The 14216-nt window shown below is 49.4% G+C and overlaps 2 protein-coding genes across 6 annotated transcripts in view; both read left to right on the top strand.

Moving 5' to 3' along the window:
* Positions 1 to 5743, top strand: part of Rorc (RAR related orphan receptor C) — a 27659-nt gene extending 21916 nt beyond the window's left edge. For all 5 annotated transcript variants that reach the window (XM_008828194.3, XM_029561160.1, XM_008828195.3 and 2 more), the window contains one exon: positions 4318 to 5743. In XM_008828194.3, the coding sequence (XP_008826416.1) occupies positions 4318 to 4479 (162 nt within the window). In that variant the 3' untranslated portion in view covers positions 4480 to 5743. The remainder of the gene's footprint in view (positions 1 to 4317) is intronic.
* A 527-nt stretch (positions 5744 to 6270) lies between these two features.
* Lingo4 (leucine rich repeat and Ig domain containing 4) lies at positions 6271 to 11436 on the top strand. The gene is made up of 2 exons (XM_008828197.2): positions 6271 to 6547; positions 8919 to 11436. Exons 1-2 carry the CDS (start codon positions 6483 to 6485, stop codon positions 10705 to 10707), a joined length of 1854 nt encoding a protein of 617 aa, XP_008826419.1. The 5' UTR covers positions 6271 to 6482; the 3' UTR covers positions 10708 to 11436.
* The last annotated feature ends 2780 nt before the right edge of the window (positions 11437 to 14216 follow it).

A 14216-nucleotide genomic window follows, 5' to 3' on the forward strand; every position in this document is an offset into this window, starting at 1 on the left:
AAAAGCGGGGGATTCTCTGGAGTTCCAAGCCAAGTGGGGGCCCAGGGGGCTCCTGTCTCAAAAACCCAAAAAAAAAAAAAAAAAAAAAAAGAGGGGGATCTTTTAAAAATATTTATGAGGGCATAAAACAGGGATTCAAGACAATAATAAGGGGGCAGTGAGATGACAAAATGGATAAAGGCACTTGCCACCAAGGCTGACGTGATAACTGAGTTCAATCCCTGGGGCCCACATGGTAGAAGGAGAGAATCAACTCCTACAAGATGATATCTGACCTCCATACATGACCCATGGCACGTTATGTGCATACACGAGAGAGAGAGAGAGAGAGAGAGAGAGAGAGAGAGAGAGAGGCGTGTGCATGCACACAAATAAATTTGAAACGTAAAAAACCCCACACAATTTGAGGGTAAAAGTTGCAAATCATAGGAGCTTCCTAAAGAAGGCATGAAGCAAAAGAATTTGGCCATGAAAGACTCAAGGTCTGAATAAGCGTTCCTGAGGGCCAGGCAGGGATTCCAGGCTCAAACAACAATACGAACAAAACTAACGAGGCAAAATAGTGCACAGAAAATCATATCATGGAAAATAGCTCATGATACATATTTTGGTTTGTATGTATGAGTGCTTGTGTTCATATTCACATGGGTGCACATGTGGGAGAGGACGTATATGTGTGTGGAGACCAGATAACCTCTTGAGACAGGGTCTCTCACTGGCCTGTGATTGGTCTGGTTAGACTGACTGGCCAGGAAGTCCCAGAGATCGGCCAGTCTCTACCTCTCCAAATCTGCACTGGGTAGCCTTCTTTGGTGGGTTTTGAGACTTGAACTCAGGTCCTCATGCTTGAAGGCAAGTGCTTTATTGGCTGAGCTGTCTTCCCAGCCCTCATAGCACACTTTGATAAAGTGTAAGGTCAGAAGCAGAAGAGGAGTCTAGCCTGCAACATGTCAGAGGAACATCAGTGCCTTAGAAAGAGTGAAGGCTTTGTTTCTAGGCAACGGGGAGTCCCAAAGTGTAGAGGAATGGAATTTTCAGAGCTGTTATTGGGCATTTCCTTTGAAATCTGTATAAAGGACCCATATATGTAATCACTCAGGCAGACCTTTGTTACCTGACAGTCACAATGTTAGTGCTGAGAACACAGGAATTACTTAAAATGGCCTTTCCCTAAAGAACTTGAACTTCAGTCTACAGCAAAATGGATTAAAAAGCAGAGAGAGCAAGGAAAGCAAAAGTAGCTGGATCCACTTTGTATGTTTTATTTTTTGAGACAGGGTCTCATGTAGCCAAGACTAGCCTGGAACTCACTGTGTAGAAAAGGTTGGCTATGAACTTGTGATGTTCCTCCTGCCTCCACTGCTCAAGTGCTGGGATCACAGGTGTGCACTACCATGCCCAGTAGGACTCTCTTTCAAAATATATCACAGCCCCCACTACTCCTCCCCAGCCACCAGCCATTCCTGGACTAGTAAACTCCTAACTCAGCTCCCATCCCACTTTGACTGCCATGTAGCAGCACTAACTCAGTACACACCCCGGCCCTTTTAAAGGATGTAGACCCGTTACATGTCAGCCTTGTTCTCCCCGCTCCTGTAGCTGCCAAAATTCAAATCTGCAGTCTATGTTATGGCCAACTGGCCCAGGGTGTAATCTCCATCTTCTCTTCCTCACCCAGCTTTCCACAGCCCCTGCTGGCACCCATACTCTGGCTACTCTGGCTTCCTTACTGATCTTTGAACACACCATGCCCAGTCCCATCTCTCTCAGAACTTATTTTATTATTTTTATTTTTTGTGTATGAGTATTGCCCACATGTATGTAAGTACACCCTTGTCATGGGTACTGGGCATTGAACCCAGCTTCTCTGGAAGAACAGCCAGCTTTTAACCACTGAACCATCTCTCCAGCCCTTCTCTCAGAACTTTTTGGGGTTTTTTTTTTTTTTTTTTGGTCTTTTTGAGACAGGGTCTCCCTGTAGCCCCAAGCTGGCCTGGAACACGCTATGTAGACCAGGCCGGTCTTGAATTCACAGATCCACCTGCCTCTGCCTCCCAAGTGTGCCACCACACCCCGGCTCCTATATCTGTGGTTGTCTCCTAGAGGATTCTTCTCTAGTTTCCAAATGGTTTGCTCCATACTTTTATCCAAGAGAGGTTTTCCATAACCAATTACCCCACATGAGACTCACTCCATCCCTCACCCTGCTTTAGTTTTCTTTGAAGAACGTGTCTAATGTATTATATAAAGCTGCTTATTAACATGTTCTAAGAAATGCACACATAGTCAGCTTCATGTTGTGTAGCATTGGAGTGTATGTCTCATGGACCATCATAGTTTGAAGGTTCATAATTTCCCCCAAAATTTGTTATACAATACTTAACCATATTTTTTGTTTGTTTGTTTAATGACTCTCTGGCTACTATGTACATTTAGTAAAAGTAGAGCTTTTCTCTACTGATGTAACACTGGAGCCCATGACAGTGCCTCACCTGGATTTATCAAGTTTTCCAACAAATATATATGTATTTTTTTAATGTGTATGAATGTATTGCCTGCATGTAGGTAAGTGCACCCATGTCATGCAATGCCCTCTAGGACAGAAGAGGCTGTCGGATCCCCTGGAACTGGAGTTACAGACAATTGTTAGCTGCCATGTGGGTGCTGGGATTTGATCTGGGTCTTCTGCAAGAACAGCCAGTGTTCTTAACCGCTGAGCCATCTCTCCAGCCCCCCCAACAAATATTTTTTTGAATTAATGAGTGAAACTATAGTAGTAACCCAGACAAACTCAAAGTCATAGGCACAAACAGATAACAAACTCAAGAGATATGAACGAGTCACAGTGCTGCTTGCTTTTCCATGCCCATCACTCTCCTGGGGAACTAAACTAGGGGAAGGAGGTAATGTCCAGAGAGCTGGGCTTGTTGTTGATGTTGTTTATTTGTTTGTTTGCTTGCTTGTTTTTTGAGACAGGGTCTTCTTGTAGCCCCAGCTGGGCTGGAACTTACTATGTAGACCAGGCTGGCCTTGATCTCATAAGAGATCCAACTACCTCTGCCTCCTGAGTGCTGGGATTAAAGGCATGCCCTACCCCATCTGGCAAGAGAGAGAAATTTTTAAGCTTCACTTGGTTATCCTGGAAACTGCAAGGGAAAGATGGTGTCTAGGGTCTGTCTCCCTGAGCACCTCCCGCCTCTGTCTCTCAAGGGCATCTCACTTTTTTCTATTTCCCCCTTGGCCAAAGGCTAGCAGGATTGACTTACTACTTGCAGTGTTGGGCACCTGCTTAGAAAGTCTGTTGATTTAACCAGGCATGGTGGTGCATGCCTTTAGTCCCAGCATTCGGGAGGCAGAGGCAGGCAGATCTCTGTGAATTTGAGGCCAGCCTGGTCTATATTGTGAGTTCCAGTCCAGCTGGGGCTACAGGGAGCCCTGTCTCAAAAACACCAAAAAAAGAAAAAAAAAAAAGAAAAGAAAGTCCGTTGATTTCAAACAAACAGTTATTAAGCATTTATGCCAAGCATTATATCAGGAATGGTGCATACATAGCCGTAAGCAGACTGATGGGCTTTATCTAAGGAAATGTGGGGCAGGAAGGTAGGCAAACTGGATTTTTTTCTACAGTGTGGCAAGTACTACACAGAAGGAAATTCATAGGGCTTTAACACAGCAAACGGTTAGGGGACATTTTCCCAAAGGAGATAAAACTTGAAGGTAAGAATTAGCCACACTAGGGGCTGAAGAGATGGCTCAGGGGTTAAGAGCACTTACTGCTCTTGCAGAGGACCGGAGTTCGATTCCCAGCACCCACATGGCAGCTACGAACCTTCCTTAACTCCAGTTCCAGGGGAATCCAAAGCCTTCTTCTGACCTCTGCGGCATTGCACGACACGGGTGCACTCACATATGTGCAGGCAATACACTCATACACATAAAATAAAAAATAAATAAATGAATAATAAAAAGAATTAGCTACACTAAGGAGAGTTAGAGAGGCACCCTAGATGAAGGAACAACACAAACCAGGACAAAGAGCCATGGAAACAAAGTTCATTTCAGGAGTAGCCGGAGCCATTTACGCCATTGTTCTTGCTCTATGCTCCCAGAAAACATTCACCTGTCACATTAGCTCTCACCTTCAGTTTCCTGAACACATACACACTTCCACCAGTAGGACTGGTTGATCCAGCAGTGCCAAGGGTGTATAGGGAAAGCAAAGAGGGCTATCCTCACCCAGCACAGGGCAACAGGATGTGTTTGCTCTGGGAAGAGCACTAAAGTACTAACCGTCCTTCCCTCCTAACCCATCCCCAGCTGCCACCCAAAGGAAAGCTCCGGAGCTTGTGTAGCCAACACATGGAAAAGCTACAGATCTTCCAGCACCTCCATCCAATTGTGGTCCAAGCTGCCTTCCCTCCACTCTACAAGGAACTCTTCAGCACTGAAATTGAGTCCCCTGAGGGGATGTCCAAGTGATCTGGATGAGAGATGACATTCATCTCCCTTCAGCCTGCTGGCCCACCTCCCCGGACCTTTCCTGTGCCCTCTGGAAGGTGGTCTCCACCTGCTATCTAGGAGTGAGCAAAAACTGAGACTGGTTCTGCCCTCAGGCTTACTTGGCAGTGCAACAATAGCCAAAGGGTGGTGATGGAGAAAAGATGTGTTCTTTTTCATTTCCCATACCTTCTACCCTGCCTTCTGGGTGGTATGGGGTGGGTAGGATACAAGGACCTCTAGGATGACCACCAAACACAAACAAACAGGGGAATAAACCCAGACACCTGGGATGACAAGAACTCTACCCTAGGCTCAGAAGCTAAGAATAGGCCTTTGAAATACCTCATTGTATTTCCCCATGGAAATACAATCTCTTCCGACTCGGGGAGATGGAGCACGCTCAGAGACTAGTGGCAAGAGCCCAGAAGGAACTGTATATTACATGAATCCAGCTCCTTAAGATTTTCTACTTTCTTCTTCTTAGTTCAGAAACTTCTCAGTTCAGAAAAGTTGTTGACTACTCTGCCTTTTTCCTGGGATCTAAAAAATACATGGGTATGTGAAGGATAAGGATGGGATGGAGATGAGGGGCCAGGATAATGGTTTTAAGGGAATTGGGTGTGGAGAGAAGGTATGGTGGAAGTCCAGAGCATCACTGGCAGCATTAGAATGCAATGCAGGCAGATCAGAGACACACATCCACACACAGGTGGAACACATACCAACTCCACCTGATGCAGTTTTGACACCATCTCCTCTGTGTGGTCACAACTCAGAGAAGGCAAAGGGCCTTAGGGAAGAGTTCCAACCACAGGACCTCAGAACATTTTTCATGGTGTTGCACCCACCACGATCCATCCCAGCTCCATCTGTCTTCTATTACAAGAACCCCCAAGAGAAGCAGAGGACTGGACACCGGTCAACCAGAAAGCCAAGGACAGAGTCTGGGAGAATGCCCGTGACTACAGCCTCTACCCTGCTCTCTCTTTGAGGAAGGAAGGCAATGCCATCCCCTGCTCTGTGCCTGGGTGCCACTGACCAGCATGAGGAACAGGGCAGGGACCTGTTTCTCCCCGGTGATCTTGCTCCAGAATTTCTCTCAGCTTTATAAGTCTGCAGAACCCACAAGGCAGGCTAAGTACCGATGACAAGGAGGGGAATTGCTTTTCCTCTCAGGGGAAGGTTCAGCTGGATAAACATAAACCCCAACTTGTGCCATTCTTTATAAAATGATTTGAAAGGCTAGAAGTGTGTGTGTGTGTGTGTGTGTGTGTGTGTGTGTGTGCAGGAGGGAGACTTGAACATCGCTGCCTGCTCTGCAGTCTCGTTCCTGTGTTGAGTCAGCAATCTGTCCTTTTAATATACATTCTAGACCCTGCCCCAGATTCTCTCTAGGCTGAGCAGTCCCCCAGGAAGATGTGTGAACTGATCTCCTGGGGTGGGAGGGTTGATTCTGGGTTGAGAACATTCCCACAAATGAGACCCGCGGGCTGCTTAGGTTTAGAGGTTGCACAGAATTGCTCGGCATCTGAGAGACCAAAAGCTCCTGTAGAAGACGGTGACCCAGTAGCTCTGTAGTTCCCCAGAAGGAATCAGGATGTCAGAAGGACCCTTTCCAGCTGCCCCAGCCATCTCTTTTGCAGACTCTGCCCCAACCGGGAGTCCTCCCTGCCGCCCCCACCCCGCAATTCGTCATCCTGTAGCAGTGCCTGCTGCAGCCCTCCCTACTCGCTTTATTTATTTATTTTGCACCAACAGGGTTGCTGCAGACTCATTCTTGCTTGGTTTAAAAAGAGAGAGAGGAGGAAAAAAAAGGAGAAATGCTTCCTGGCTCTTTTCTCTCACTCAGTTTTGGCAGCGGCGGCCGCAGTAGCAGCGGCAGCAGCGGCAGCAGCGCCCTGCCAACCAGCTGGTGCTGCAGACTGGCGGGCAGTGGGGAATGTGGTACATAGGGGAGGTGCAGGGGCCAAGGTGCAGCCCGGATGGGACAGGCCCCCACCCTGGACAGATGCAACGCCGAACTTGATGCCACCCTCCAGCTTCTCGGGTAAGTGCCCCTGCCCTGCAAGCGGCAGTCTCAGCTGCCCTTTCCCATAACATTCTCAGAGACAAGGCTAGACTGACTGAGTGTGCCTGTCAAGGAAAGGAGGTTTTATCTCCCTGTCAACCCCCAACTCCTGTCAACCATTCATCCTGCCCCTTAGACTCTGTTAGGGAAAACTAAAATGTCCCACGTAGCCCTGGTGAAGGGACTCCAAGGAGACCTCCCTTTCTTCCCCCCAGTGTTCACTCTACCTCTGGAAATGGTTTTATCCCACATTTCTAGGAGCCCCTCCCCACGCAGGTTCCCATCAGGTGTTCTTTAATGAGGATATGTGTTTGCATGGGTCTCTGGACTGTTACACAGACAAGAAGAAAGTGCCATATCTGGGGGTGGGGGTGATGCCCCCCTGACCCCAGAGGGACAGAATGAGCATTTGTGACATCTATCTGTGACATCTATCTCTTCCTGAAAAGTGACCAGAGGCCAGTCCTGGAACCACAGAGGATAGCAAAAGGTGTTGACCATAGGTCCCCCAGCCCCTGGCCCAGCTGGCTTTGGGGATGAAAAAGAAACTCATCAGAACACGAAGGGAGGGAGCTGGGCTACATGCTTCACTGCACTTGTGCTGAATGCAGAAGGATTGAGCAGGAACTGCAGCAGCAGTGATAAAGGGCTAGCTGTCAGGTGGACTTCCCAGAACAGGCATAGGGAGAAGGGAGGCTGAGAACAGAGGTACCTGTTAGGCTGGGAAAGAGGCAGGAGAGAGGATCCAGGAGCCTTTGCCCCCTGATACTCTTTCTCCTCCCTGAATCACCTCAGAACAGTTCCCTGCAGCACACCCTCATCCTTCTGCTCTTTTCCCCACCCTCCACTCTGAACTTGGATTGAACTTGGCATCTTTGTACTATAGCCCTCTGAAGAGGCTAGAGACCAGTCTCCAGAATGATCCTCCTAGAGCATGGGAACTGGGAGAAATCATATCTCCTAAACCACTTTGCCTGTGTTCTTCATGGGATAAAATAGGCCAGGCAGCAGAAAACTGACCCCACAGGGCCTAGAAAACCTGAATCCCCAAAGTCCCGAGGTGACAAGACCTGCCACCAGTGGGAAACAGCATGCCGCCTCCAGGAACATCAACTGGCTCTTGCTCCTACCCCTCTGCCAACCCTTGCCAAATCCAATATTCATCTATTGGGGTCCCTATCGTGTCAACAAGGCAAGGAGAGGGGTTCAACCCTAAAGACACATTCTTCTCTATCACCTTGCCCAGCCACCAGTAACAGCCACTCTGTCATAGTCACCATCCCTCTGATATTGCCCACACCCAGAGACCACTTTATATAGACAAGGCTCTGTACACTGCTTGTATCCAGGACCACTATACTAGCAGAAGGCTCCCTTCCTCCTACCCATGGCATCTGGTCAGATGCTGCCTGTTCTCCCTTATCCATGTCTCCTTGGATTACAAGCCACCTCTTGTGTCTTCTCAGAAAGCTCAGGCCAAAGGGCAGGGCAGAAGCTCTCCCTCAGATGCACATACAGACTAGACTCAAAACACTGGTAAGGAGGGAATCTAGGAGAAGCCCAAGACTGAAGACACCTGGACACCCTTTGGATTGTTCCTATATCTCAACGTCATCTATAATGAACGAGGGACTTCCCTTGAGGCTCTTCTTGTATGGGAGCCCAGTCTCCTCATGAAGTATCCCTGCACTCTATTCCATGGCCAATGTGTAGCTGGGCTGTTATCTACACAGGCAATCTGGGGAGGCCAAATCGGCTAGTCCAGGGCCCAGCAAGGCAGAGACTGGGGCAGAGCTGAGGCCTGCATGTTCCCCAGCTTCTAATGACTTAGTCAAGCTAAGGACCTCTCTCCAGTCAGAATGGGTTCTCCCTAAGCCTTAGCAAAGATGTGGGTACCAAAATGGAAGGACAAGAATAGCTTAAGAGAAACAGAGCAGAACTCGCAGAGATCAGCTATCAGGGAGACAGGAGCTGAGATATTTCTGGGTCTCACAGATATATGGGGGGGGGGAATCCTTACAGGGATACTCAGTTATTTCTCATTGCTCCATTCCACTCCCTTAAACCTTCCACCACAGAAATCAGCTTGACTAGGGATCTATGAGTAGGAAACACTTGGCTGGTTATTCAGGGCTGGAAAGGTGAGATTTTTTTTTTTTTCCACCAAGAGGAGTCCCAGAAAACCCCAGAGAGGTGGTGCAGCAAAAGCCTTCATGATTCTGTGTCTCACTTGCTGGCAATGCCAAGACAGATAGACCACTTTTCCTCCTCTCTAAGGAGACCCAGGGGCATCCAGGGTTACCTCATCTGAAGCCACTTTCCAAATAGGGCATGTCATCATCTATTCCAGGACTCAGGGGATGGACTCAGCCACAGCTCCAAAGCAAGCCTGGCCCCCGTGGCCCCCACTGCTTTTCCTGCTCCTCCTGCCTGGAGGAAGTAGCAGCTGCCCCACTGCGTGTGACTGCACCTCCCAGCCCAGGGCAGTGCTCTGTGCCCATAGGCGACTGGATGCTGTCCCCGGGGGGCTTCCACTGGACACAGAGCTCCTGGACTTGAGTGGGAACCGCCTATGGGGGCTTCAGCAAGGCATGCTCTCCCGACTAGGCCTGCTTCAAGAACTGGACCTCAGCTACAACCAGCTCTCTACCCTTGAGCCGGGGGCCTTCCATGGCCTACTAAGTCTACTCACCCTGAGGTTGCAGGGGAATCGGCTCCGAATTGTAGGGCCTGGGGTCTTCTCAGGCCTGTCTGCCCTCACACTGCTGGACCTCCGCCTCAATCAGATTGTCCTCTTCCTAGATGGAGCCTTTGGAGAGCTAGGCAGCCTCCAGCAGTTGGAGGTCGGAGACAATCACCTGGTGTTTGTGGCTCCAGGGGCCTTTGCAGGGCTAGCCAAGCTGAGTACCCTCACCCTGGAACGCTGCAACCTCAGCACAGTGCCTGGCCTAGCCCTCGCCCAGCTCCCAGCACTAGCAGCTCTTAGGCTTCGAGAACTGGACATTGAAAGGCTGCCAGCTGGGGCACTTCAAGGGCTGGTGCAGCTTAAAGAGCTGGAGATCCACTACTGGCCATCTCTGGAGGCCCTGGACCCAGGGAGCCTGATTGGGCTCAATCTGAGCAGCCTGGCCATCACCCGCTGCAATCTGAGCTCAGTGCCCTTCCAAGCACTACACCACTTGAGCTTCCTCCGGGTCTTGGATCTATCTCAGAACCCTATATCAGTCATTCCAGCCCGAAGACTCAGCTCCCTGGTACGGCTCCAGGAGCTCCGGCTGTCAGGGGCCTGCCTCACCTCCATTGCTGCCCATGCCTTCCATGGCTTGACTGCCTTCCACTTGCTGGATGTAGCAGACAACGCCCTGCAGACTCTAGAGGAAACAGCCTTCCCTTCTCCCGACAAACTGGTTACCCTAAGGCTGTCTGGGAACCCCCTAGCCTGTGATTGCCGCCTCCTCTGGCTGCTGCGGCTGCGTCGCCACCTGGATTTTGGCACAGCTCCCCCAGCTTGTGCTGGCCCCCAGCATGTCCAAGGGAAGAACCTGAGGGAATTTTCAGACATCCTGCCTCCAGGGCACTTCACTTGCAAACCAGCCCTGATCCGAAAATCAGGGCCTCGATGGGTCATTGCAGAGGAGGGGGGGCATGCTGTTTTCTCCTGCTCTGGTGATGGAGACCCAGCTCCCACTGTCTCCTGGATGAGGCCTCAGGGGGCTTGGCTGGGAAGAGTTGGGAGAGTAAGGGTTCTAGAGGATGGTACACTGGAGATCCGCTCAGTGCAGCTGCGAGATAGAGGGGCCTATGTCTGTATAGTCAGCAATGTTGCTGGGAATGACTCCCTGAGGACCTGGCTGGAGGTTATCCAAGTCGAACCATCAAATGGCACCCTCTCTGACCCCAACATCACCATGCCAGGGATCTCAGGCCCTTTCTTTCTGGACAGCAGGGGTGTGGCTATGGTGCTGGCTGTGGGCTTCCTCCCTTTCCTCACCTCAGTGACCCTCTGCTTTGGCCTGATTGCTCTCTGGAGCAAAGGCAAGGGCCGGGTCAAGCATCACATGACTTTTGACTTTGTGGCACCTCGGCCCTCTGGGGATAAGAACTCTGGGGGTAACCGGGTTACTGCCAAGCTATTCTAGCCTTTCCTTCCACACTGGAGACTCATCCAAGTCCACTTCAGAAGTCAATGGGAAAGGCAGAAGCAAGGCCTTTTAGGCCACTGCCTCATCCCAAGCAGCACAGCCTCCCACACCTGCTGTTTACATGATGAGCAGCTAATGATGCTTCCTAATAGAGCGGCGCTGCCCAGGGCTGTTCCTGTCTGAAGATAGCATTGCCATCTCTTCTCTGAGGGCCCCAGGGAGCTACAGATACAGACCCTGCAGTCATCCCAGCTCTCCCTTCATACCTTCAGACCCCAACTCAAAGCAGGAAACATACCCAAGGCTCCAGTCTGCTCTTTACACATTTATATCCATTAATAACCAGGACCAGTGGCCAAACACAACCACAAGATTATTTCAGAAGTGGGGCTGGGAAGTGGGAAGTGCCTCTGGCACTTGCTCCTCACCCAGGCAATCTCCCTTTTTCTCTGCTTCCCATTTCCTAGTCTAGACAGTGCCCCAAGGTGCAAGAAGAAACTAGAGCCAAGAATCCAGAGGATGCATGTGAGTGCAGACTGACTACACTGGCATTCTGTCCGCATGAGCCTTCACCACCTTCTGCCTGTCTCATCATTAAGCCTGCTGCCAAAGGCCACTACAGTGGCAGCCAGAATGAAACATGATCTCTGGAACTTTCTTTACTTCAGTCCACTTCTTCCTCTTCCTCCCATTTCACCTATTGAGCTTGTATCCCAATGACTTCATTTCCACCTAGCCAGACCTGACATACAGGATGAGGAGGCCCATGAGACCTGGAGAAATGAGCTCTCGGACCCCTTTCAGTCTCCATCCTTTCCCCTTTGCTAGAGCTGAGGAAAATGAGATCCTGCACCTTCTAAGGGATTCCTATACAGAAATCCCAGTGCGTCCCTTTCTTTCACATCCTCAGTCATTCCAGTGTCATGTTCCCAAGTGCACTTGGGGAAAAGCCAGAAGAAGGGAACTCCGAGAAAATGACTAGCAAACACAAGAATCTGCAGCGGGGAACAAACCACAGTGAAAAGTGTAGAGAAGAGGGCAGCGGCCAGAACTAGTTACTTGGCACTGCCCTCATGCAGCTCTCTCATCTGGATTTAGCATCACCCCAGTGGGAAGCTGTCCTTGGACAGACATCACCCCATAAGAAAGTGGAGAGGTAGAACTGCTGACTACACAGAGTGTGTTTCCAACAGAGAGCAAAGCAGAGTCCCAAAACACAATGATGCTGGAAGCTCTAGATGTCACAGCATCAGCATCTGAAAAGGAGGAGCCAAAAGGGGCAGAGAGAACAGGAGGCGGGATTGACTAGTGGAGAGTCATGCAGCCCCAGGGAGCCTTTCTAGGCTCCAGTGTCCTTAGTTTCCCTCCTCCTTGCAGAGTCCCCGCCCAACCCACACTCAAACTACCCTCCATGAGCTTTCTACTGGCTGCTGTTGCCGTTTCTCTGAGGAGACTCAACTCATTACAAGAGTCCCAATTCAAACTGTGTCTGACAGGTGGGAGCAGCTGGTAATACAACCAGCAAAGCTGAATTTCAGAGCAGGCAAGCTCTTTAGTGGGACAGAAGTAAATGAAGAATTCAGCTGTTTAGAGAGTGAGGCTAGAGAAAGGACATTCTTGAGAAATAGGCAACACTGAGCCCTCCCTCCCCCATGCCCTCACAGCTCAGGAGCAACCCAGCAACCTCCTCCTCTCCCTCATCTTCCACTAGCAGCTCATTAGATTGGGACTCGGGGGATGCCCCTATTCTCTTTTGATTTTTGAGATTTTGTTATTTTTATGTGCATGTATGTCTGCATGTATGCAAGTACACCACATGCATGCCTGGTGCCTGTAGAAGCCAGAATAGGGCATTGGATCCCCTCCCTGGAACTGGAGTTACAGGCCATTGTGAGCTTCCACGTGGGTGCTGGAAACCAAACCTGGGTCCTCATAATTGTTGAGCAATCTCTTCAGCACCCTCCTATTCTTGCATAGCTTTTCCAGGAAACCTCAGAGAAGTGAAGGCCATTAAGGTAACAAAGTCACTGTAGTGAGCACGCGCACAGCTTCTCTGACATCCGAGCTGTCTGGAAGGCTGCTGCTCTTAGCTCAGCTATGACTGCACAAGCTGGTGTGTGTGTGTGTGTGTGTGCGTGTGCGTGTGTGTGTGAATGTATTTGATCCTCACATCAATCCTGTAAGGTAGGTAGACAACTTAGCTGATAAAACTAAAGGTCAATTAGATGAAGTGGCGCAGGTCCACAGAGTTAGTTTACACTTGTGCTCAGAGCTAACTGACTCAGTCTTCAGTTTCTACCACATTGCCATCCTCACAGCTCCATTTTTTTTTTTTTTTTTTTTTTTTTTTTTTTTTTGGTCTTTTTGGGACAGTATCTCCTTGTAGCCTGAGCTGTCCTGGAACTCACTATGTAGACCAGGCTGGCCTTGAACTCACAGAGATCTGCCTGCCTCTGCCTCCCGAGTGCTGGGATTAAAGGTGTGCGCCACCACGCCTGGCTCATAGCCCCATTCTTAATAACTCTCAGGGCCTTGAGGGGTGACCTGTGAGAAAGGTAACGTCTTCTACCCACCCACTCAATTTTTAACGGGATCTGGGATCAGTTGTTGATTCTGGCATTTCTTCTATAACCCTGATTCATCTGATTCAGGAAGTTTAATTTTTAACTTTCTTCTCCCTCTCCTCTCCCAGTATCCTGACTGATGCCTCTGCATCAGGGACTGGTATAATGGAGCAGAAATTCCAGGGATCAGATAAATGGAAAAGGAATGCCTGTGTCTCCCAGTAAAGAATTCTCTCATGGTTAAACCAAGGCTTCAGGTATCCTAGCTCCTATTCTGGGTGCTAACCTCAGATACTTCTTGGGTTAAACAAAGGCTCCTTGGAAATTTCCAGTATTAGAACAATCTGGAGTCATTTAAATCCATTCACGCTGCCTACCTCTGCTGGAAAGAACTTCCTGAAGTCTTCCCATCCCACCCTCCTCTCTTCCATTTGGAAGAGCATCAAAGCACCTCAGCAGAGAACTGTAGACCTGAAGTCCTCTGGCATCATTTAGCATCCCCCATATTGGTCCCTCTAATACCTGGAATGTTTCTTCTGATTTCTGACTTCTATTTTTTTTCCTCTGCTGTGTTGGATCCTGCTTCAAGGATGAAAGCCTTTGCAACTTTGAGTTATAGACTTCTCTGAGAATATGTGGTGCAATCTATAAGTGAAAACGTTCACCACTCTGCAGTCATTCTGAAGTCATCACAGCCCCCATGGGTGCAGATTAAAGACCTCTGCCTTGGAAGCCTCAGTTGCAGGGGGAAAGCTGAGGGCTCAGTCTGCCTTTGTTCCCAGGGTCCATTAGAGAAAAGGAAAAAAGGGTTACAATGTGAGGGAGATGTTAGAACAGGTAACAGCAGGTGCTAAGAATGGACCCTGTCCCCTCCTCCCACAAGCACCCATCTCTCAGGAACAGGTGAGAAACTGTAAAACTCCTCCTCCAAGAAGGAATGTG

The sequence above is a fragment of the Nannospalax galili genome, unplaced genomic scaffold (assembly GCF_000622305.1).
Source record: "Nannospalax galili isolate Female #2095 unplaced genomic scaffold, S.galili_v1.0 scaffold752, whole genome shotgun sequence".
Lineage (NCBI taxonomy): Eukaryota > Metazoa > Chordata > Mammalia > Rodentia > Spalacidae > Nannospalax > Nannospalax galili.